At 39.2% G+C, this 21,585-nt stretch overlaps 1 protein-coding gene across 4 annotated transcripts; it reads right to left on the bottom strand.

The window, feature by feature from the left end:
* Positions 1-354: 354 nt before the first annotated feature.
* On the bottom strand, positions 355-17,354 carry LOC109638041 (sodium- and chloride-dependent GABA transporter 1). 4 transcript variants are annotated; one of them, XM_069523795.1, is made up of 15 exons: positions 17,175-17,227; positions 16,700-16,921; positions 15,286-15,420; positions 13,436-13,555; positions 10,491-10,701; positions 9,820-9,952; positions 9,519-9,653; positions 8,449-8,552; positions 8,153-8,277; positions 4,575-4,687; positions 3,680-3,820; positions 3,449-3,548; positions 3,063-3,163; positions 2,777-2,944; positions 355-2,313 (listed from the first exon to the last, which is right to left on the bottom strand). In XM_069523795.1, exons 5-15 carry the CDS (start codon positions 10,640-10,642, stop codon positions 2,200-2,202), a joined length of 1,386 nt encoding a protein of 461 aa, XP_069379896.1. In that variant the 5' UTR covers positions 10,643-10,701; positions 13,436-13,555; positions 15,286-15,420; positions 16,700-16,921; positions 17,175-17,227; the 3' UTR covers positions 355-2,199. The 4 variants fall into 4 exon arrangements, with proteins under 4 accessions (XP_069379896.1, XP_019956376.2, XP_019956377.2 ...); XM_020100817.2 differs by lacking the exon at positions 13,436-13,555 and having other exon boundaries at positions 17,175-17,354; XM_020100818.2 differs by lacking the exon at positions 13,436-13,555 and having other exon boundaries at positions 9,519-9,587; positions 17,175-17,354.
* Positions 17,355-21,585: the final 4,231 nt, after the last annotated feature.

The raw sequence follows: 21,585 nt of genomic DNA, 5'->3' as shown, positions 1-21,585 counted from the left end.
ATATGTACTGGTAGGCAGCTTCAATGAAATAATTAACATCTAATACATCATTTAAAAAATATGTTTGTTATTACAGTCACAGCAATAAATCATACTGTGGTATTGTACACTGTGTGTTGTTATTATTATTGCAATTTTTTTGTCAGTATCCTTTTAAATGTGTGTGTTACTTAAATGTTCTTCTTTTTTAAATATTTTATCTCCAAACTAATTAAAATAATTTATATTCAATGTATGTGGCACAATTTACAAAGCAGTTTTGCTTTTGGTGAAAACTGAAGCAGTTCAGTTCTGCATTCATTTAACAATCTCCTCTGTTACACTGCCACCCAGTGACTCACTGAGGCTCCACCATTACAAAAATCAAGGCATTTTATTCAACGTCACACATCACAACAGAGTTGAAATATGAAGATAACAGTAGGAAACAGTCATTGATGTGAAAAATCAAGATTCAATTTGTTGAAGAAGTTAAACAAATGAACATAAATAACATGAATATACATTTGATTGTTGAAATTAAAAGGTGTAACTAAGCAGTAACTTGTTATGTTGTACAAATGCTTCCATATCATCCCTACACTTTTAAAAAGTACTAATACACTTAATGGCAATTTAACATAAGGCATCTTTCAACAACATATACAGTATGAAGCATTTTAAATAAAGGTTTTGGTTGTCTAATTAAATATAGAGTATTGAAAAGGAATCATGACAGTTGACAAGTGCTTAGTTTCAGTGCTTTGGAATAAGAGGCATAATACATAATGGTTTGTTTGATCAGTCAGAAAAGTCTGAACACTATCATCGCATCCAAAACTGTGATTTTACCACATACACATAAGCTGCTTTCAAACATGCACTGAACTCTGAACTGATATTCTCCTGAAATGATTCCGGAGAGGCTGTATGTGAGTGTCTGAGTCAGTTGGACTTTCTCCAGAGTATCTCCTGAATTTCCTGTTGTTGTTGTAAACGCATCTGACACAGAGAATCTCCTGCTGCATTCCTCATAAGTGAAAGGCAAAGTTTACGTTTAAAATTGGCTGTGCTGTTTCTCCTCTGAGGTCTTTCTTCTTACCCCAAAGCTCAACATGGTGAATGCTTCTCAAAGTTAAAGTTTGAGTTAAGATCAGTTACAGTTAAACTAAACTGAACTCTTCGACGCCTTTCCCTGTTGTGAAGTGTGAGTTAAACAGTGATAAAGTGTCTCACACTAGAATAGGGAGCTCAAGTGATTGGAGAGAGTCCAGACACAGTGAGCCCTGATGAAGATTTTCTATCCTCATAAACTCAGTTCAACTTCATGGCAGAACATCAAAGGCACAGCTAATCCTTTTTGTGAGTTACTTGCTCCAGGATTAAGTTTAATAATAATATGTAATAAAAATTATGTCAAACACTGAAAAAAAATAAAAATCATTTCTCAACCTGAGGAGAGTAGAAGAAATCCAACAAATTTGCATCCGAGCAACAGTTCTTTTGTTTTTACATGAACACTTCTACTTATGTGTGTTTTTTAACTATGTGCACAGTGATTGTGCACTGGAGAAAAAAATCTAACCCACAGGCTAAAACATTTGTGGACACAAATGCTGAAGCATTAATGTTTGCGGCCCCCTTCTATATCTGCTTTGAAACAAGTGGTGTCACAGTTTGTAGGTTAGACGCTTGCAGGGTCCTGAAACTGCTTTTCCTGCTCAGGGATAAAAATACACTGGTTCCAGTTCACCTGTCTCACTGACATTCATCAGACGATGTCACTGGATATACATAACTCTCAATCCACCAAAGTGGAGGACATAATCCTTAACATTTTAATCTTTAGTTGGAATGAACACCTGCACTGTCCAGATGTCATGAACATGTCAACTTCTTCCTAAGCCAAATTAAATTAACCTTTAGTTGATGGACAAAATGTCATACACTATGTACAAGGTGCAAAAGTCAACTGCAGAAGAAGAATAAGCAGTTTAAGTATTAAAGCACTACAATGGGCCTAAGATACAGTAAAGACCCATCCTTTGGTAGAACATATAGAATAACATAATCATTTTATGAGCAGAACATAAGGACTGCATCTCAAACAAAGTTCCAACACATCACCAAACAGCAGTCTTCATTAGAAGATGAACTGTACCACAGACAGTGGTTTTGATACGTGCAGTTGCACAGAGGTGGAGTTGGCCTCCTCTCTGCTCATACCCCTGAAGTGAACAAGGTTTCAGACTCCTGCTTGTCTAGAGCCTGTTTTTCTGGCAAAGGATCCTCAGCGTCCAGGTCTATTGTCGGAGTCACAGCTGTTTTCAGTCTCTGGGAGTTGGAGAAGGTTTTATTTTTAGAAAAGCAAAATTTTAAGCACGTCTGGTCTGTTCAAGCAGTAAAATAGAGAGGCAGCTATTTTAACCACCATGAGATTTTACAAGCTCATGAAATGTGCTTGTAATGTGGAACAGACATTAATGTTCCCATCAAGATCAACCACCAACATCAGATCAAAATTAAAAGGAGACATATTATGCTTTTTCCACTTCCCCTCTTCTCTAGTATGTTATGTATTTGTTTGTGTATGTAAAAGATCTGCAAAGATCCTCTCCTCCACAGAAAACACTGTTCCTGAAGTTCCTGAAATGTCAATAACCCAGGTTAAGATTATGAACCTGAGTATAATAATCTCCTTTAAATTTATAAGATTGGTAAACACGCTAAACATTGTACCTACTTAACAGTAATGCATGCATATGTTAGCAGTCTGAGTAATGTGCCTTGTAGTCACCTGAAGAACTGAGCCTTTGTTGCTGCAGATCTCTTGGATGGCACAGAGTGGGATCCACACTATAGACACCAGTGAAATGCACCAGCCCAAACATTCAGCCCACAGTGGGTAATTGTACTTCCCATAGTGAACAGGAGTGTACTGGACAATGCTGGAGATCAGAATGCACTAGAAGAAAAGGGAAAAACATTCAAGTTCGATACACAATCTTCATTATTAATGTGATTAATCTGGTCATTCTTGGGCAATAATTAGATTGATTATCTTAGAATAGACAAAGCCCCACCATCACCAACACAGGGCACAGCAGCAGCCAACAGACGCGGAAGTAGATGTTTGGGGTTTTTCCAATCATCCTTTTGATCATTATGGAGACACGTCGGATGCCTGATGGAAAATTACATGTGATGATTTTATACATGTAATGAAACCAGTGCTGATTTCACACTCGAAATAACCGCAAACCACAAAAAAAAAAAAGTATTTATGTGGTTTGAAAATCAAAGATGTTAAGAATTCCGTTTAAAAATAAACCAGCTTCAGGAAGTCCTGGGGGCTTACAAGTCTAAGCAAGTAGAAGATAAGCAGGATATCATGGTTAGAACTGTAGACTACTGTAAATATCTTTATCTACAGTCCATGGTTTGAACTCAAGAAATATGTGGATCTTACCAAAGATCCAGCACACAGCTATGACTTCAGAGAAAGCCAAGAATATGAGGGAAACCACAGCGGTGTAGTTGTCCATCAGCTGAAACACATAGATACCTCCCTGTGCACGAAGGGAGGAGAGGAAGACCAAAAAAGGTAAAGACATAAATTACAAAACAAGTTATGTAACTGTTATGTACCATGTCTTTTACCTAATATGTTGCTGTGAAGGGAAGGCGTTTCTTACTGTACCTTTGTAATGTGAGGAATTCCCAAGATGAAGCCAGTGAGACACACACCCAGGGTTATCAGCTCTTCTCTTTTCAGATAGGACAGAACTTTGGGTCCAAACTGGTCTTTTAGAAACGCCACACTGACCTCAACTGTGGCAAACTGCAGAGAACACAAAACATTTCCAGACTTTATAACTGTAATTCTATTGCATGTGTAGAACTGGTTTTGTTTTTATTTCTCACTTTTAGCCATTCTAGCATTTTGGTTGGGGCTACAGTTATTAGCAAAGGTCTGAGTGAAAGGCTTGGGTTGAACCCATAAGAGCCCAGGCCCATTTCTCCTTAAAGGTTTATTATGGTGGATATTAAACTGACCAAATGGACTACATGGATCACATTTCTTATCTTTTTTCAAATACGACCCCTATTGTCAGAGATCTGCATTATATAATATTTGATGTGTTACATTGTAACATTGAATTCATATTTTATTATTATGTTATTATATTTTATTCCATATTTTATTTATTTGTATCATGTGAAAATAATCAGTTTGAAAGAGCAAATATAAAATCTAATTTGTGTTACCAAGCATAAAACTATGTGTCAAAATATTAACTGCGCTGGTTCGGTTTAACAAAAAAAACGTTCTTATTTCACAAAGAAATGCGAGCATGAATGTGCACAGTTGGGGAAGATGTCTTCTGTAATTGTTTTGCCTTCATTAGTTTGGTAAAGGAACAACAGTTTTGAGAAGATTCCTCATGTGTACTTTCCTCTTGACAAAATGAAACCAGTGAGAAACAAAATCTCCTTGATCTCAGGTTTATTGACACATAAGTGTGCAGGGCTCCAGCGTTCTGCTTCGTCCTCCCCCTTTGGTACACACTCCTGTGAGAGGTAGACATGTTTACCTGGCTGTCGAGACCCAGACACAGCAGCATGAAGAAGAACAGAGGGGCCCACAGCTGGGAGACGGGCATGGTTGAGAGGACCTCAGGGTACACAACAAACACCAGACCAGGACCTAAAAACATGATATAACACACAGGCTGTTAGTTCTACAGAACAACAGGTAACAAGATCTGTCTTATTATCCACAGTAGCTTCTACAGTGGCTTCATCCCTAAAGGGTATCTCTTTTTTCTAAATTCATAAAAACAAACATTGATAAATTCCAGATTTCTGGAATTAAACTAATGTGATATCAATGACCTAACCCCCTGAAAAAGGCTTTAAATTGCAACGCAATTAGTTTAATATGACCATGCCATGATTATAAAAGCATTTTAATTGTTGCCTTGGACTTTTCTAGGATTTTTCTATGTCTGCTTGCATCCTATCCAAGGAGCAGCTCAAACAAACTGAAGTGAGCCCAGGAATCGCTCCTAACTTAACAACAACGAATGATGCAAAGTAATGACCAAGCTGCAGGAGAGAGAGGAGGGAAGGTGGTTCAGGTGTCAGGTGACTGTTGCCAGTTAACTAATCATTCACTAATATTATGTCAAGAGTGACTAAACCTGCACGCCATGGGTCGGACCTCCTACTAGATCCATTTACCGTGGCCAAATGTGTAGAAATACCAGTGTAGCATAATGGTAAACATCTAGATTTTATTCAGTAACTTGTGGAGGCATACAGACCAGTTTATTGCGAGGGAGGTGAATGTGATCAGGCCAAACAATATTTTGTAGAGCTCTACGGTCAATAAACAAGAAAGGTGATGAGTGTTGCTGCCAGTGGAGGAAGATGGAGAACATGATACTTTAAACCTCATAAATTATTCATTCAATGTCATCATATGTTTTCTTTGCTGCACAGTAACACTCCACCCACGCTGCATGCAGAACGTCTTAAATATTCAATGTGTGCTGCATTTTTACAATGTTTAATAATGTTTTCATTATTAAGCACAGGTGAAAGTTATTGTTTGACAAAATGATGAAATGATTGGAACTAAATAATAATACATTTATTATGCTACTATAAAATGAGATTGAGACCTGATAAGGTAATATATTTTGTTTGTAGGCATATGTGTGGTGTAATATCAAAGACCATTGTGAAACCAATCACACCTATTTCATCATTGTGCACTCAATGTTCCTTCATTATTACCCCGTCATCAGATGTGAAGAGAACTTGGGGTGTATGTTCAAAAGATAAAACAACATGTCACCAGTGAGTTTCATCAGGGTTGATCGAAGGCTCCTTGAGCTATGACTAAGATTTGAGAGGCCATGTGATATTTTGGTCAATGGCAGCCATGTTTTTCCACCAATTTTGCTAATTGAAAATAGAAATGTGCATCTCAGGGGCTGTATTGTGACACAGTAGGTGCCACTGCAGAGGTGGTTCAATCCGGAGTTTACATGTTCTACCCGTGTCTGTGTGGGTTGTGTGCTGCATACATGCAGACATGGGTTAGGTGGATTAACTGTAGAATGTCAGCTGGGATGGTTGATGTGATACACTGGTGACCTGGTCAAGGTGAACCCTGCCTCCTGCCATATGACAGCTGGTATATAGATGATGAATGGATGTGTATCTCTGTTCCCCAAGGCTGCATAACACGTTTGGTAAAAATCCAAGAAGGTTCCATTTATTTTACTGTTTGCATTGGGCTATACATTTGAGCCTATGATGTGACCTTGATCTTTGATGGATTTGGAAAAAAAAACAATCCTAATGCAGATCTTAATCATAGCCCCATCAACATAGCAGGTTTATTCCAAATGGATTTAAAAACGGCAGCATTCTCATTGTGACAGAGACAGACAAAGGGTTCAGCAACCGACTACAGTGACGTTGCTGCTGTGTGGTTGCATGACTCAAAATAAGCTATTTCTTGTAATTACCTTTAATGAACTGATCTTTGGCTAATTCATTAACTAACCCTCTAATCTTTCACCCACATGCCGGAGAACTGGCAGGAGATGGCAGCAAGAAATCAGCAGTGATCACTAAAGCTCCTTTTCACTGGGAATTCACTTTGGCGTTCAGTCCTGAGTCAAATGAGTCAGGTTTAACCGGCTCCGATCGGCAGTTAGAAACGTGAACGCTTTGTTTTGGCAAGACAGCTAGGTGAGATGAGCAACTCAGCTGTGGGTGAGTTTGTGATGTTGACATTACGTCTGTGTTAAAAAAACAGAAAGGCAAATGTCTGTTCTAGCAATGATAAAGGAGTCCATCACCTTTCTTAGCCAAACTAGCGTATACCTGCTGATTTTGGTGTAAAAAAGGTGAAACTCTGAAATGATACTGAGCTACTGCTGCAAGAGGAAAGAAGATGCATTCAGAAAAGTACAGTAAGAAAATGCAGTCATTGTTGATTGGCCAACCATGTCTGTATGCTCATTTAGAATCATTCTGGAGGAGAATTAAAAAACAGAGAGGATCAGATCAGACCACAAGCAAGTCATCATTTGGCTGGGATTCTAACGGACAGAGGCAGTGTTTTCAGCACTTAACTGGATTCTGATCTGAGCCAGGGGCTGAACACATGATGTCTCAGTATTTAATAATGCATTACTGAACTGACAAAGCTCCTGTTCAGATGCTGTTCAAACATCCAGTTACAGAAGCCAAAACCCTTTTTTTTAATGTTGCACAAAGAAGTCCAGCTTTTTCAACCTTGAACCCTCACTGCCGACCAGACATGTGCCAGCTTTTTTAAATCTGATTTACATTACATTTGCATTTACAGTACACACAAAGTTGTTTACATGTTGCAGCTGTTTCACTATAATTCATAGGTTAAGCTAAGTGCTTGGTTTAATTGCTATTATAAAGGCAGATTTTCAGGGTAATAAGAAAGAATGCTTCTCTGTAGAGTAAAGGGTTTTGCTTCAAATATGGGAATTCATCTGTGTGTGTAACAAACAGAATGTACATGTACCGCTTGTATATGTGTTGATATTTGTTTTCTTTTCTTTTTTTAAATTTTTGCGTCACTGAATCCTGCGGAGGATCTCCTGCTGTGTTCTCACATCGGCTCCTCCTGCGGACTATATACTACAGGGCGCTAGACAGAGAAAGTCCCCAGAAACTTGGAAGGCTCTGAATCAGACATTTATTATATTATTACAATTAAAAAAATATTTTCCGGAGCTGAAGAACGCATCATATAACTACTCTTACATGGTTTTCGCTGTAAAACCTGCCAGATTGTTTTTTTTAAGAAATTGCCACTATGTTGTCCTCATGAAACCTGCATACTTATTCTGTGCAGACCAACATCTGTGTTTAGTTACATAATGTAAGCAAGAAAGAAATCCTCCCCAGAGGATAAAAATAAAACCAGGGCTTGTATTTGACACTAGAGGTTGGTATCATATTCATACAAAATGTTCATTGTTCTTTGTTTCTGTAACATCTTGGAATGTACAGTATGTATTCCACATATACCCCATGCTATGGTGCTATGGTTTAAATACTTACTATAAAACAAAGCTTTATTATCAATTATCATTCCAGGCTTGATGCTTACCTCCTGTGGCTATGTTGTCCACTGGGAGGTTGTGTATATGAGCCATGTATCCAATGGCTGAGAAGATCACAAGCCCAGCCAGAATACTAGTGAATGAGTTGGTAACTGACACGATCAGAGCATCCCTGGGAAGAGGGATGACAAAATAAGCAATTTCAATCCAGTTTCCAGGAAACCAGAAAAATAACATTTCAGGAAACCAAGCAGCCATTACATCAAGATAGCTGTTTACATTATCTATTCAGGTCAATTCTCTGGAGGATGGGATAGACTAAAACAAAATGTTCAGTCCTTACCTGAGAATGTTGTTGTTGAACTTGTTGTAACTAGCCATCGAAATCATGGACCCAAAAGCTATTCCCAATGAGTTAAACACCTGGGCAGCTGCATTAACCCAAACCTATGATGGAGACGCAGGAGAATTAACTTTCCCCGCCGAGGAGGTTTGGTTTTCACCCCTGTTCGTTTGTTGGTTTGTGTGTTAGCAAGATTACACAAAAAGTACTAGACAGATTACTGCGGAACTTGGTGGAAGGATGCAGTATGGGTCAGGGAAGAACCCATACAATATTTTGATGTGGAACCAGATCAAGAAATTAACTTTTTTTAACTTTGGGAGATATAGGGCCATATTTATTTATTGACTGATTGATTGATTTTATGTTTTCTACAGATTGTCCACTGAATAATTCATGGCTCTTGAATAAAAAATCAGGCACATTAGGGGGACTAATTTCCTGCAAATGAATTGATCGTTGAATTTAAGAGGACTGTTGGGCCTTGGCCAAGTTATATGACATTGTCATTCTACTTTAATCTAGTTTTAAAGTGCCCCAGCCTTCATTGAGCAATGTAACAGATTTGTTAAGTATAGTATATTCATTGTTACAGAGACCCACCTCAGATCTCAAATTAAGATTTACATGTAAAGTGTGTTCTGGTGTGTTGAACTATTCTCAATGCAGTAAGTATTCAGTGTTCCCATTCTTGTGGTGCTAAGGAGTCAAGAGACTCCCAGCTGTAGTCAGACCAGACTATCTGGGACATTTCAACCCTCTGCACTGATTTTAATATTTTACTTTGGCAATTTTCCCTAAAATATTCAAAATCAAATTTTCCACCGATTGACTTGAATTGTGCTGAGAAAGATCAAAAAAATTTTGTACTTGTCCTGAAATGACCCTTTTCTCTTTTTTCTCTTGCAGTTCTTGCTTGAGTTGCTTCTGAACCTTGAGCATACGAAAGTCCTCTCATCTCACAACAAAGACTTCAGACTTCATCTAAAAGTTGAAGGCAATGTGTAACCAATGTCCTAAGAATTCACCACCATTTTCATTGACTTATTTATACATTAACACACTCTCACCTTCACTTCAAAGAGTCTGCTCCAGACAGGTGTGATGAAGAACAGGATACCATTTTTGGCCCCAGGAAGCTGCAGGTTATTGATGAGCAGGGCGAACAGAATGAAGTATGGAAATATAGCAGTGAAATACACAACCTGTGTGACACAAAACAAACAATGAGAAGCCGAACACGTGAATGTGTGGGTTTGCCTTGGAAGGTGAGGTTGCGATAGTTTGCAACAGCGAAGGAGGACCCTAACCCACAAAAACAATAACCACCATAACGTATAAACATTTGCTGGAAAGCAGCATAATTCTGACCTTGCCAGTGGATTTGACTCCTTTAAATATGCACAAGTACACAATGACCCAGGCCAACACAAGATAGCCAAAGAGTTCCCAGCGAATGCCACCAACTTCTTCAATGCCATCGGTTTTCTGCAGAAGCTTGTGACTGGAAAAGTAAAAAAAGAAGAGTGAGAATGTAAAATTAACGATTAAGTGATTCAGTCCATATAGCTATGATCAATCTATCAAGCACTCATGATGAAATGACAAAATGATTGGGTGATATTATTGTTTATACCAAAAAACAAAGCTAATGTGGTTCATCAGGACTGTGTGGGAGACCTTTGATCAGATATCTGTATGACACATGCCTAATGAAATAAGCACATGATCCTGCAACAATTTTTATTTTATTTTGATTCACACTTAGCTAAACCTTGACTTGTATTCGTGATGTCGCGTTTTTGTTGCTTAGCCAAACACAGAGAAAAATAAAAACAGAAATCGGGACAAAAAAACTAAAACTTTGGAATTAAATTCTGTGTTTGTTAAAAACCAACATCACACAATAACGGGAATCTGATTCAGTTTTTAGGGCCACTAAGAAATTTTGTTCTTTTGTGAGGGCTGCCCGCAGTAAGTGTGGGACTTTTTTTTTAAACAGCTTAAGTGCTATAAATACTGTAAAGACTTAAGTTTCTCACTCAAAGAACTGTTGACTGGCAGACTGGAGGTGGGTGGCGTTGCCTTGGAAACCACTGGAACAGTTCCCCACGACATTCCAAGTGTTGTTGCAAGACACCCAGGGAAGCGTCGCTCCGAACGAGTTGAAGAGATAGTAAAGAGCCCAGCTCATGAGCACATTGTAGTACGTGGAGTACACAAAGGAGAGAACCACTGTGGCCAGACCAACACCTGTTGAGTGATATGCAGCGGGGGGGGGACACACAAAGTGAGAGACGACTCTGGACAAGTCAAGTCTGAAAACTGTAGGGGGAAAAATTGGACACTTGACCTCTTCAACTTATATATATATTGTAAAACTGCTCTCATTGTAGTGAGTTGTCAATGATTTGGGCCCATGATTAAAAGGATGGGTATAATCTAGTCTCCACATAAAGATTGATGACAGAGAAGAGCCAGTGTCTGGGATGTGGCGGCTAAGATGAAGTCAAGCAAACTGAGCCAATGTTAAAAGGGATTCCAGCAGCCATGGATTACAAATTCCACGGTGACATTTGGCTGGTGAATAAAACAGGCTCTTGGCTATAGTGAGCAAAGATGAGATCAAAGTTCAGACAGATTCAATTATTCAGTCTTTTAGCACCTTCTGAGCTGTGTGTCAGGTTTCAGGTTGGGGTGTGTGTGTCTTCATTCTGGCTGCCATGTGTGTATTCAATAGGCATCGGCATCGAGAGCAGGTGCAGCTTCATTAGGAACAGGACTGCTACATTAGAAGTATACGGGAGAATATATTTGACACCATGTGCTTATTCTATATAAACTCTAATTTCTAGGACAAGAAAAGAACTGCTAACTAGTTGATTAAAAAAATGTCACCCCTCTCTCGTAGTAATCATGTAGCTGGAGCTTACAGCCAGTAAGCTAATTTGCTTAGCAGTGTGGGAAAATGGGAGGTTTTTTCACAACCATTGCGCTGAAAATGTACCTGAAGGCACAAATCATGTTGAAGTCAGACGTTCGTTTGACCTCATGATTTGATTATAAGTTGAATAAATAAGAGCGAGCAGAAGATCAAGCAGGGCCTGCAAGCCCTTATTTTGTGAGCATAAGGTTGTAGCTCTGCAGAAAAAGGCAGCAGTTACTGCACTGACCGACACGCCTTTGTTTTCACTGATATTTGAATTGGTCTCTTGCACAATGTAAAGTGCCTGTATATTTTAAATCTGTTGTTGTTGTTAACGTACACAACGAGTCTAATGTTGCTCCCCAAGGCACCATGCAGTTTTATGTGTAAGACATCTTGACTCAGGAATAGCACATATCCTCAGACTGTTAAATCAACACACTTGAACTATAAAGCACTAAAAACAGGAGTGTTGCTACAAACAACAGTTACCTCAAAACAAACCTATACGCAGTTACAATTGTATCCACACATACAATTCTGTTATATTATGTTTGTCTGCATTCTGATCAACTGATGTGGCAATAATGCAATTTGTGATTGTTAATGAAAAAAACAACAACCTGTTAAATGGGGACATGGACGGGACTATTTCTTGGCTGGGATGAGGAATTTTCTTGAAGTCTCCATAACCCATATGTTTCCAGTCTTTGTGTTAAGCTAACCTAACTGGCTGCTGGTTCCAGCTACATGTTGAGCGTATATACACGTACATCAGCGAGGCATCAAACTTCTCATCTCACTTCCATCAAGAAAGCAAAGAAGCATATTTTCATAACTGATATTGCTGTTCCTGATCTTAAATGTTATCCTTTCTTTTTCTTTCTATCTGTGCAATCTGTGACGTTTGACAGCTAATGACATCCATTTTACCAGTGACGGCAACAACAGCTCCATCCCTGAAGCAAAGGTCTCTCTGCTGTTTTTCAGAGGTATATAAAAACTTTGCCTGCCAAATACATTTTGTTATGTTGTGGAAAGGCTGGAATGCCATGCTCCACTAGATCCAATGTCATTATTTGGTAAAATGGAAGGAAAGGTCGGCTGAACAACAGCTCTGTGTCTACATAATGACAGAGGTAAAGGAAGCCCCTCTGAGCTCCAGGATCAGCTAAACCCACTGGGTATAGTCCATGTGAAGCGCTCCCTCCTTTGTTATGGCCTGTTTGCCTTCACTCTACTCATCTAGCTTACATGGTCGCTCCACTGTTAAACCAGACACCCTACGGGTGGTGTAATGATAGCTCATTTCAAACTGCCAAAGCATATATCACTCTGCTGAAATCAAAAACAAAGCAGATCATGTTAAAATGGTGTCATTCAGTTGGAGCTATCGGGCCTTTCTCAATCTGGACCCTACAACTCCCACCCTATCAGTGTGTTACTTGGTTTGTTTCCAAACTCAGGGTGTACTTCCCTCCGTACAGTGGAAACTGGAACTGTCATCACAGTTTGTAACCACAGTTACTCCTAAATCAAACCAAAGCTTTGCCTTTCTGTAAACATCTTCTTATGATTTTTTTCCCTAAATGTACAACACTTTACTATCAAATAAACATATCTTCCATTTTCAGACCAGAAGAGGATTTATCTGATACATTAATACAATGTAACCTTTATTGACATCTGTATGAAGGTATTAAATGTCTCGCCAAGTTTGAGTAGTTTCAGAGTAAGAGTTTGTTTGGGTGGTCAGGACCCTCCATGCGAAAGTGTGGAAGTGGGAAGGAAAGGTGTGGAGGGGGTGGTTTAGTCTTGAATTCTTTGCTTTTGTCGGGGTCATGCCTCACTGAGATAATTCCTACCTAATTCATGTAACCAGTTGAAATAATACATCCATATATGATTAAGTCTAAAGCAGTAAATGAAACATGAGCATATATGTTGATTTGTCATAGATATTTGTGGGCATCTTAATCACTGATCACAGGTACATCACAGTAAACTGCACTTGGGTTGCACAGGGAAATTATTCAAGAAGAACATACAGAAAACAACTACCTGCTTTTGGCCCTTGTTTAGCACAGTGCAATAACCAGGAAGAAATGAGCGATAAATCAAGTGAAGGACCCAAACGTTTTGACCGGGTAGATAATCTCTGTCTTTAAGGAGATAAGAAAACTATGGAGAAAAATCTTGAGTTAGAACATGAGAAACAGCATTTTCAATTCACACCCACAAGCACTGATTGTTGATGGCTGGGCTCTTGTTTGATTTTGACAGTGGTCCATTTGATGAGCTGCAAAGTGACTGTCGGTGCTCTCTTAGTCCTAGAGTCTACACATCCTTGTTCACTCACATGTTTGATTTTCAATTTGATTATTTACCACTAGATATGTGAGATTATTTTTTTCATGTGCATGGTACGCCTTTGCACAAACCACCCATTGTGCTGAACAACAATTTAACTAATGTTTGCAATTTGATGAAACAACTACTGTCGACTGTAAGAGCACACCCACATTCACCAACAGATCCATTAATTATCATTCAATTGTACAGCATTTGATTATTGGATTTTGGTATAATATCGGTTCATGTTTGAATTATTTGATTATCTCTTTTTTTGTGAATTTAAAATGCTTTTAATGTGCTTTTAAAAAAAGAGGTCAAAAAAGGCACTGATTGTAAATTTTGCTAAACAAGTTCTCATCCATCAACATGTGAAAACAATTAATTTATCACACAGAAAATGCAGATTTGATTACAGACTGAAAAACATGCCTTCACCAGGGTTCAATATTTGACCCTTAAAACATTGGATCTCGAACATCGAACACGCATACATTGAATATTTTCTTCTTTTAATTAAAGAAGTGAGCCCTAGGAAAGCAGTGAAAAAAGAATACCTGTCTCACAATGTGAAAATAATAGAGTCTAGTTCCTTGGTTGGATCCAGGAACACAAATCACAAAGAACTGTTGTGATCAGTGGCAGCTGGTGAGGGAGGTCTGGGCAACATTCCACTACAATAGAACCAAGAGCAAAGAGAAGACCTGGTCCAGAAGGAAGTGAGAGCTGGGGTAGACGAGCTATGTGCAGGCCAGATGGGCTCGGTGATGGACCATGAGCTATAATGATCCGAATTGTGGTAGTGATGGGGTAAGGTTGAAAGAGGAACTCTGGAGCACTTTCTTAGCACCTGTCAGAGAGGGTCACTATTACGAGGGCCACAACCAAGGGCTGAAGCTAATCGCTGAGTTTTTCTGCCACACCATTAACCAAATTAAGCTTCTCAGACCATCAACGACCAGAGTCACACTGAAGAGACCTAAGCAGGCCTTCTTGGAACAGCACGTGACAGGGCAGCTGAGGGTGGAACTGGGAAAGCAACACAGGTTCCAAGAAGACATAGCAGAAACCGCCTTTAGACCAACAGTGTGTCGTTGGAGTCAGGGTGCATACATCAGGGTAAGAATTCAGAACTGCTGGAGGAGTGGTGTATCCATTAAAGTAAGGGGCAGTGGTTTCACAGGAAATTCACTGTGCAATGCCGAAGACCTCACAGGCATCACCAGCGCATGAAAATGAAAAGTCATCAACAGAGCTTCAGAGAGAAAGCCTTGAGGGGTTTGTGGATCAAGAGGGACAACCCGTGGACTAAATCCTCTTGGACAAGGCTGTAACCCCAGTTACTATGACTCATGATGTGTTCAAGTGCATCAACAGATGTCTGTTAGATCCATAATCAAGAGTACAATTTGCTGTAATTATTGTGGAACAAGACACAGGAACTTGAAAGCCGCTGCATTTCAGCACATGGCACATTACCTAACAAAAATATTCTCTGCGTCAATGAAGAAACCCCAACCCTACTCACGTGAGAGCCTTTTGTCTGGAGAGTAACTCACCTTTGAACAAGGGACAAATCTTGTTGAGAGCATGCACTGGTCCTAAACGGGTGTACTGTCCAATAGCAAACTCCAGGAAGAGCAGAGGGATGCCACACAGGAGCACCATGGTGAAGTACGGGATCAAGAAGGCCCCTGAATCAGAAGAGGAGAAGAAACCAGCTGATAGGTAGCTGTCTGTTGCCTGGTTGAGATGGATAAGGTGTCATAAATGCTGTGTCATTGTCTAAATAAAGAATACTTCCTGAATACAACTCCCTGAGTTATTATAATTGGGAAATACATAATTTAATAAAGTGCAACAAATCACTAATAACATGATCGTATTGTGTGGTGACGTATCGGTACAAACTCATTTGGAGGGTGCCAGGTTTTGAGCACAAATGTTTAATAGCCTGTCATGTCATGTATACAGAGCTGGCTTTGTCTTTGTAGACTTACTGTACATCCTTAAACCAAACACACCCCATAACCCTCTTTACTCAGGAAGAATACTCCCTTCCAGCCATTTGTCAGTTATATAGTACTTTCCTTTATTGATGGCTTGATGGCTTACTAGTGTGCATCCCCACTTAATAAACAATAAAAGAAGACTGTTATGTCACGGCAAAGAAAAAGGTCATATGCTGAGGCCATTGCCTAATGGCAGCTAGATAGTTTTAGATGTGAAACCTTGCTGAGTCACTCTTAGAATGCAGTTCCATCCTGTTTGACAGAAAGTGAATTTACCACATCTCTGAACAGGGATTATGAACAAACAGACACTCATTTCTATTGTTTAGAACAATGGGGAGGGGGGTTGGTACTTTGGGTGTTTTTTTACAAGTATTATGAAAGTCTAATACTTAACTTATTTCAGCTGCAGCAGCCCATCCACATGCTGAAGAAATCATATTAGAATTCTGTTATATTTGTACAGTATATCTTTATATATTTCCTTCAGGATCAATAAAGTATCTATCTATCTATCTAGCACCAAATCATGACATATACAATGTCAGGGCAGAGAATAGTGGAGACAATGTAGTGGAGAGAAATCCATCAGCTCCAACAATGATTGAGCACTCACTAACAGTGGAGAGATAATAATAATAATAACTACATTTTAATCATTGTTGTTGTTATTTAATTAAGCACACGTTGAAATGTATTCAGTACTCTCCACAGCCGTTCTGCAGTTCCTTTGTGTAATGACTGTGTCTCTTCATGAGGAGGCATCGATGAAACGATTCTCGATGCTACAACCTTAAAGGTCATTGTAAAGAAATATATCAGAATAAAAAAGGAAAAAAATAAGACTATTTCATTTTAAACATGAACACATCCCAGCACCACCCTCATCTGACACATGCAAAGCACAGCAGCAGTCACCCCAGGTGAGAGCCTTGTGTGTGGGGCAGCCTGAGAGTCTCACCGCCGCCGCTGCTGTAGCACAGGTACGGAAACCTCCACACGTTGCCCAGCCCCACCGCGTAGCCCACCGACGCCAAGATGAACTCCAGGCGGCTGCTCCACGTGGGTCTCTGCGGCTCCGCATTCCCGGTCTTCTCGGCGATCCCTTTGAGATCCAGAGGTTTCAGAGCCGCGTGGTCTCTCTCATCAGCTGCTGCCTCCGTCTGGTCGACCTTCATCGTGGCTGATGATTAGAGCAGAGTGCTGGGTTTAGTTGCTATTCTCAGACGATGCTGACAATTACGCAAGACACGGAGAATAATAACTGTATATGTATAGAACTGCTACGCGCCGAGCAGCGAAGTAAACGCCGGGTCTTTGTGGATAATCCTGCAATCAGCTCTCTGAACGATGATTATCAATAATAGACAATAACACACGCCATTTAGACGGCTCCATTCAAAGCCCTTACAACACAATGGTCATTCAAAACCCACCGCGATCTGCTCCCAGTTCAGTCACTAAATTGCACTGTGACATAACTGCATATGCTCTTTTCCATCCGCCCTGGTTGGACCACTCAAACACACAGGGAGTGTTTGGGATACGCCTTTCACCAAAATAAAAGCTGACCGGTGGCTCGCTCTGTAAACATCAGGCGTCAGTGAGGAAGTTTCAGTTTGATTGCATTACAGGCAAACCACATTGATTTTGCACATCGCGTTGTTTCTGTTTTCGCTTTGAGCAAGACTCGTTCAGCTGCAGGAATGTTTCTTTTTTTTTGTAACAAAATGATATCTTGATTAAGTTTAGGTTGAATGTTTGGTTTTTATTGACTTTGTATTCGACCATAAAGCTTTATTCTGCTGATGTTTGTGTTCCTCTTATATTTTCTTTTCTTTTTGTTGGAAACTGTTTTTTATTATGTGGGCAGGTACAACTACATACAATTGACATTTTTGTCCATTGTCTCTGTTACATAACCCCCTTCCGCTTTGCAAAATACAAAAGTCAATACATAAATAATTAACTTACATTTTGAAAAGATCAACAAACAAAACAAACCCTTACTTTCCATACCTCCTTTTACACAGTAAGGGTCAGGTCAGTGGCAAATTGTTGGTAATTGTTGTTGGGTGTTGTATAGGTGGTAATTCGTCCTGTGATGACTGTAACCTAACTATGGAAGGTTTCTGCAGACATTCGGTGAAAATATATTTGTTTAAAAATGCAAACAAAAATAAACACATGTTTATATTTACGTAAATATCAAATCACCACAAACAAATGGATAAATAAACAAATAAATAAACCCCGGGTCCAGGCAGTATTTCGGTATATAACTAAGTATTAGTTGATTGTAAAGTGTATATATAAAATAGTTCAACTGTCATTTGCAGTAAGTGTTGTATTTAACCTCATTTTACCGTAAAGTGAGACTGAAGAGCGTTATAGCTCTTATGTGGGCAGAGAAAATGAAAAGAGTTTGTTGCTTTTATTTTGAAGTGCAGTGTGGTTTCTATAGATGCTGTTGGTGTTGGTGATTCTCAGCAGAATTACAACCACAGACTATAAATACTCCTCTGCCCTCCTAGGGGAAGTCCTTAAAAACAAGACATTTGACTGGATCCAACCACACCCACAGTAAAACGCTGGGCTTTCAATGCAGTCGAATGTTGTGTGTTGTTAACTGGCAGTTTAGCTGCAAAGTTGATGGTGTCCTATTACTATGGGTCTGTGGTTGTTTCATTCATAACACTGAAACATCTACCTCTGGCCACTGATTGGACAGCTTCTTTGACCAATCATTGGAATCCTCGGCCATACGTCACTGTTGCGACTGTGGGAGTGTATGTAGATGTTTGGTTCTGTAAGAGCAGTGTCACACTCTTATGAGAAATACACGGTTTACAAAGATTTCATCAGGTTTGATTATTGGCTTCATTCCTTGTTAGTATATCGTTTATTGAAGCTTTACCACAGATATGATTTACAATTAATAACAACAACATCTGGGAAAAACCTCCTCCAGGGTGACACTTGCATTCATCAGGGAGATCCCCTCCATGGCAACAAGCCTGCAGTTATACATATTATTCATCAACAAAGGATATAACCAAGAGTACTGATAAAGGACAACCTTATTTATACAGTATAATAAATCTATTCAAGTCAATAAAGCGTTTTAAAGGGGATTCTGCAATAATCAGTCAAGTCTATAGATGTGTTTTCTCACTGAGCTGTTTATAAATACATTTTTATCCAGATGTTCTGCAGCCCTCTTCCAGAAGATGGTCAACAGTCCCTTAGAGAGATCTCAGTAGAATATATAAAGACAAACGTTGAAGATGATCTTACAAAACCTGGCAACCCAAAAGTTGTTATTTATGGCTTATAATAGAGTGTTAGTAAATGGTATATTAACCACAAATAAGGGCTCATGTGAACCATTAAAAATTATTCCTTGTTTATTTGTAAAGTTTGGAATAAACTTTCATGATTGCCTCTCAAAGATCTGCCAGGTTGTTCCAAATGTTTTCCTTTTAAATTTTGAAATGTGCCTTTAAATTGTGGACACCCAATCAAATAGAATGCTCACATGAATTATTTCCCTTGAAGTATTTTATGTAAGTATATGCAAACAAATGCAAACTGACTTTGCATGCTGCTGGAAACTTGTTGCACCGACTGTGCTGACCTTGGGGGTTTTGCCTGTTTGTGCCTCATTGAAGAGAAGTCTTTTGGCGAAGTGAATCACAGCTGAAGCTATGTTACAGCTGAGAGGGGTCTTAAAGGAGGAAACTTCATGTTTCTGAAAAGAAATGACTCATTTATTTATGATAGACTCATAGTGGCATTTTGCTTTTGCATAATTGTTTTTAGCTATTGCTTGTATATTTTTTTTATTTATCAGTTTCTTTTACCACTACTTTTAACAGTTTTTAATTAATAATAATAAATAATAATAACTGGAATTTATATAGCACCTTTTCAGGGGCACAAGGACCCTACGTGTCTGTCGAAAAAAGAAAAAAGAGGAGAATAGAAAGTAATTTAAACAAAACAGGACAGAAATAGACTGAGCACTAATGACAGGGTGGAGCCAAAGGCCTCAGTGATGGCCTCTGGTGGTGGTAATGCTGTATCATGATATTTAATGTGCTTAATGTCATGTGCTTTTGTTAAGCACTTTGTAAAGGCTGTTTTGATAGGTGCTATGTGAATAAAGTTATTCTTTTTCTCATTCTCGTTACTCGTATTCTTATTCCCACATAGGCCCTCCCAATTTACGACAGAATAGAACCACCTCTCAGCTTAAAGTAGTACAGTTCATTTTTAGGTGCGAAACCTTGCTGAGTCACTCTTACAACACAGTTAAATACTGTTTGACAGAAAGTGCATTTATTACATCTTTGTACAGTGATAATCACAAACACGAAGTCATTCATTTATTGTATAGAACACTCGGGGGGGGGGGGGGGGGGGGGGGTACTTTTGTGTTTTACAAAAGTTATGAAAGTTTATTATTTAACTTACTTCAGCTGCAGTCAGGTAGATTTAGCTCATCTGGTCTGACTATATATTACACAAGCTGGTGGCATTCAGTCTGTGTCTCTCTTCCCCATGACTCCCACACCATTTATTGTTTTGGTTGTAATCTCATTTTTACATAATTATTTTTCTAATCCTTTAAAATAAACTTACCTTTAGTTCAAACTCATGTGTGGTCTTCCTTACTTTGTTCATTCTTGAGCTGGGTTGTGAAACAACACATTCAAGACCAAACTGTCATTTAAGATGATGAAGATCCCTTGTATATGTTTGAAGGTCTTCCACCTTAGTTCAGTTGCCAATAACAAGACACCCTCTTCTAACGCAGGCCCGCCACAGGCTGATCAGGCCTGGGAGTGTGTCTCTAACATCTTGTGGCCTGGTTGGGATCTTTCGTCCTGATCCAGAGGGGGATTGACTGCAGTGTTCTGCAGTGCGTGATGTTTTGTGATGTGATTTCTATGTTTCTCTTTGAGCAACCTGATGGTGGATATTGGAATAAAACCCCTGCAGCTGACCTCCACAGGGCAAAGTATTTCCAGCCATGTTTTCTTGCCTCAGGCGACCCTTGGGTTCTGACTATGGTTCTGACAGGCTTTTAATGGTTCAGTGTGTAGGATTTAGTGATACCTAGTGCTGAGGTCACTCTCCCCTTCCAAAAATGAAAGAGAACCTGTGGTAGCCTTCAGTTGTCATAAAAACTCGTCAAGTCTGAGCTACTGTAAAAAACATGGCGGCCTCTGTAGAGAGGACCTGCTCCTGATGTAAATATAAAGGGCCCATTTTAGGGTAAAGACATTTTTTATATACATATTAGATGATTACACACTAGTGAAAACATCACTAGGATTATTTTGTATTCATTTATGCCAATAGATCCCTTTCACCAGACCACAATATTAAAACAATCAAATAGATGAGATTAAAATGGCCAAAGTTTAGAGAGAATGAAATCTGATGATCACTTGCAAGAATAGAGAACAGAGAGAACGAGCATGTAGGAGGAAGGAAGTGGAAAGTGTAAGGGGAAAAGAGGGCTAAGTGGAGAAGGGAGGCAGGCGGAATAAGTGAGTGATTTGGGAAATACCAATTGAGGTGTCCATATAAAATAAGAGCAGATCTGAAAGATGGAAAATTGAAGGGTGCACTGAGAGAGAAGGGGTGAAGAGAAATAGTGAAAGCATATTGCTGGAATTTTAAGAAGAAATACTCCAGAAAAAAGTAGTGCTGGGACACATGATATACACCATAGTGTAGCATATGGAGGATGTGAAGTAATGAGGTCAGGGTACAAGACAGAATCACATATGCAGATGCTGTCAAGATGGTGAACCAGAGGAGAGGTAGAGATTCAAG

The sequence above is a fragment of the Paralichthys olivaceus genome, chromosome 4, assembly GCF_024713975.1.
Source record: "Paralichthys olivaceus isolate ysfri-2021 chromosome 4, ASM2471397v2, whole genome shotgun sequence".
In the NCBI taxonomy this organism is placed as follows: Eukaryota; Metazoa; Chordata; class Actinopteri; order Pleuronectiformes; family Paralichthyidae; genus Paralichthys; species Paralichthys olivaceus.
This window is presented reverse-complemented; position numbering and strand designations above follow the sequence as displayed.

Coding starts and splice junctions, on each gene's coding strand:
- LOC109638041 (XM_020100817.2), bottom strand. CDS start 17,217: ATGTCACAGTGCAATTTAGTGACTGAACTGGGAGCAGATCGCG. Junction 10,702..15,285: donor GATTTGTCCCTTGTTCAAAG/GTGAGTTACTCT, acceptor ATCACTCAACAG/GTGTTGGTCTGGCCACAGTG. Junction 3,821..4,574: donor GTCTGGGTCTCGACAGCCAG/GTAAACATGTCT, acceptor TGTTCTCTGCAG/TTTGCCACAGTTGAGGTCAG.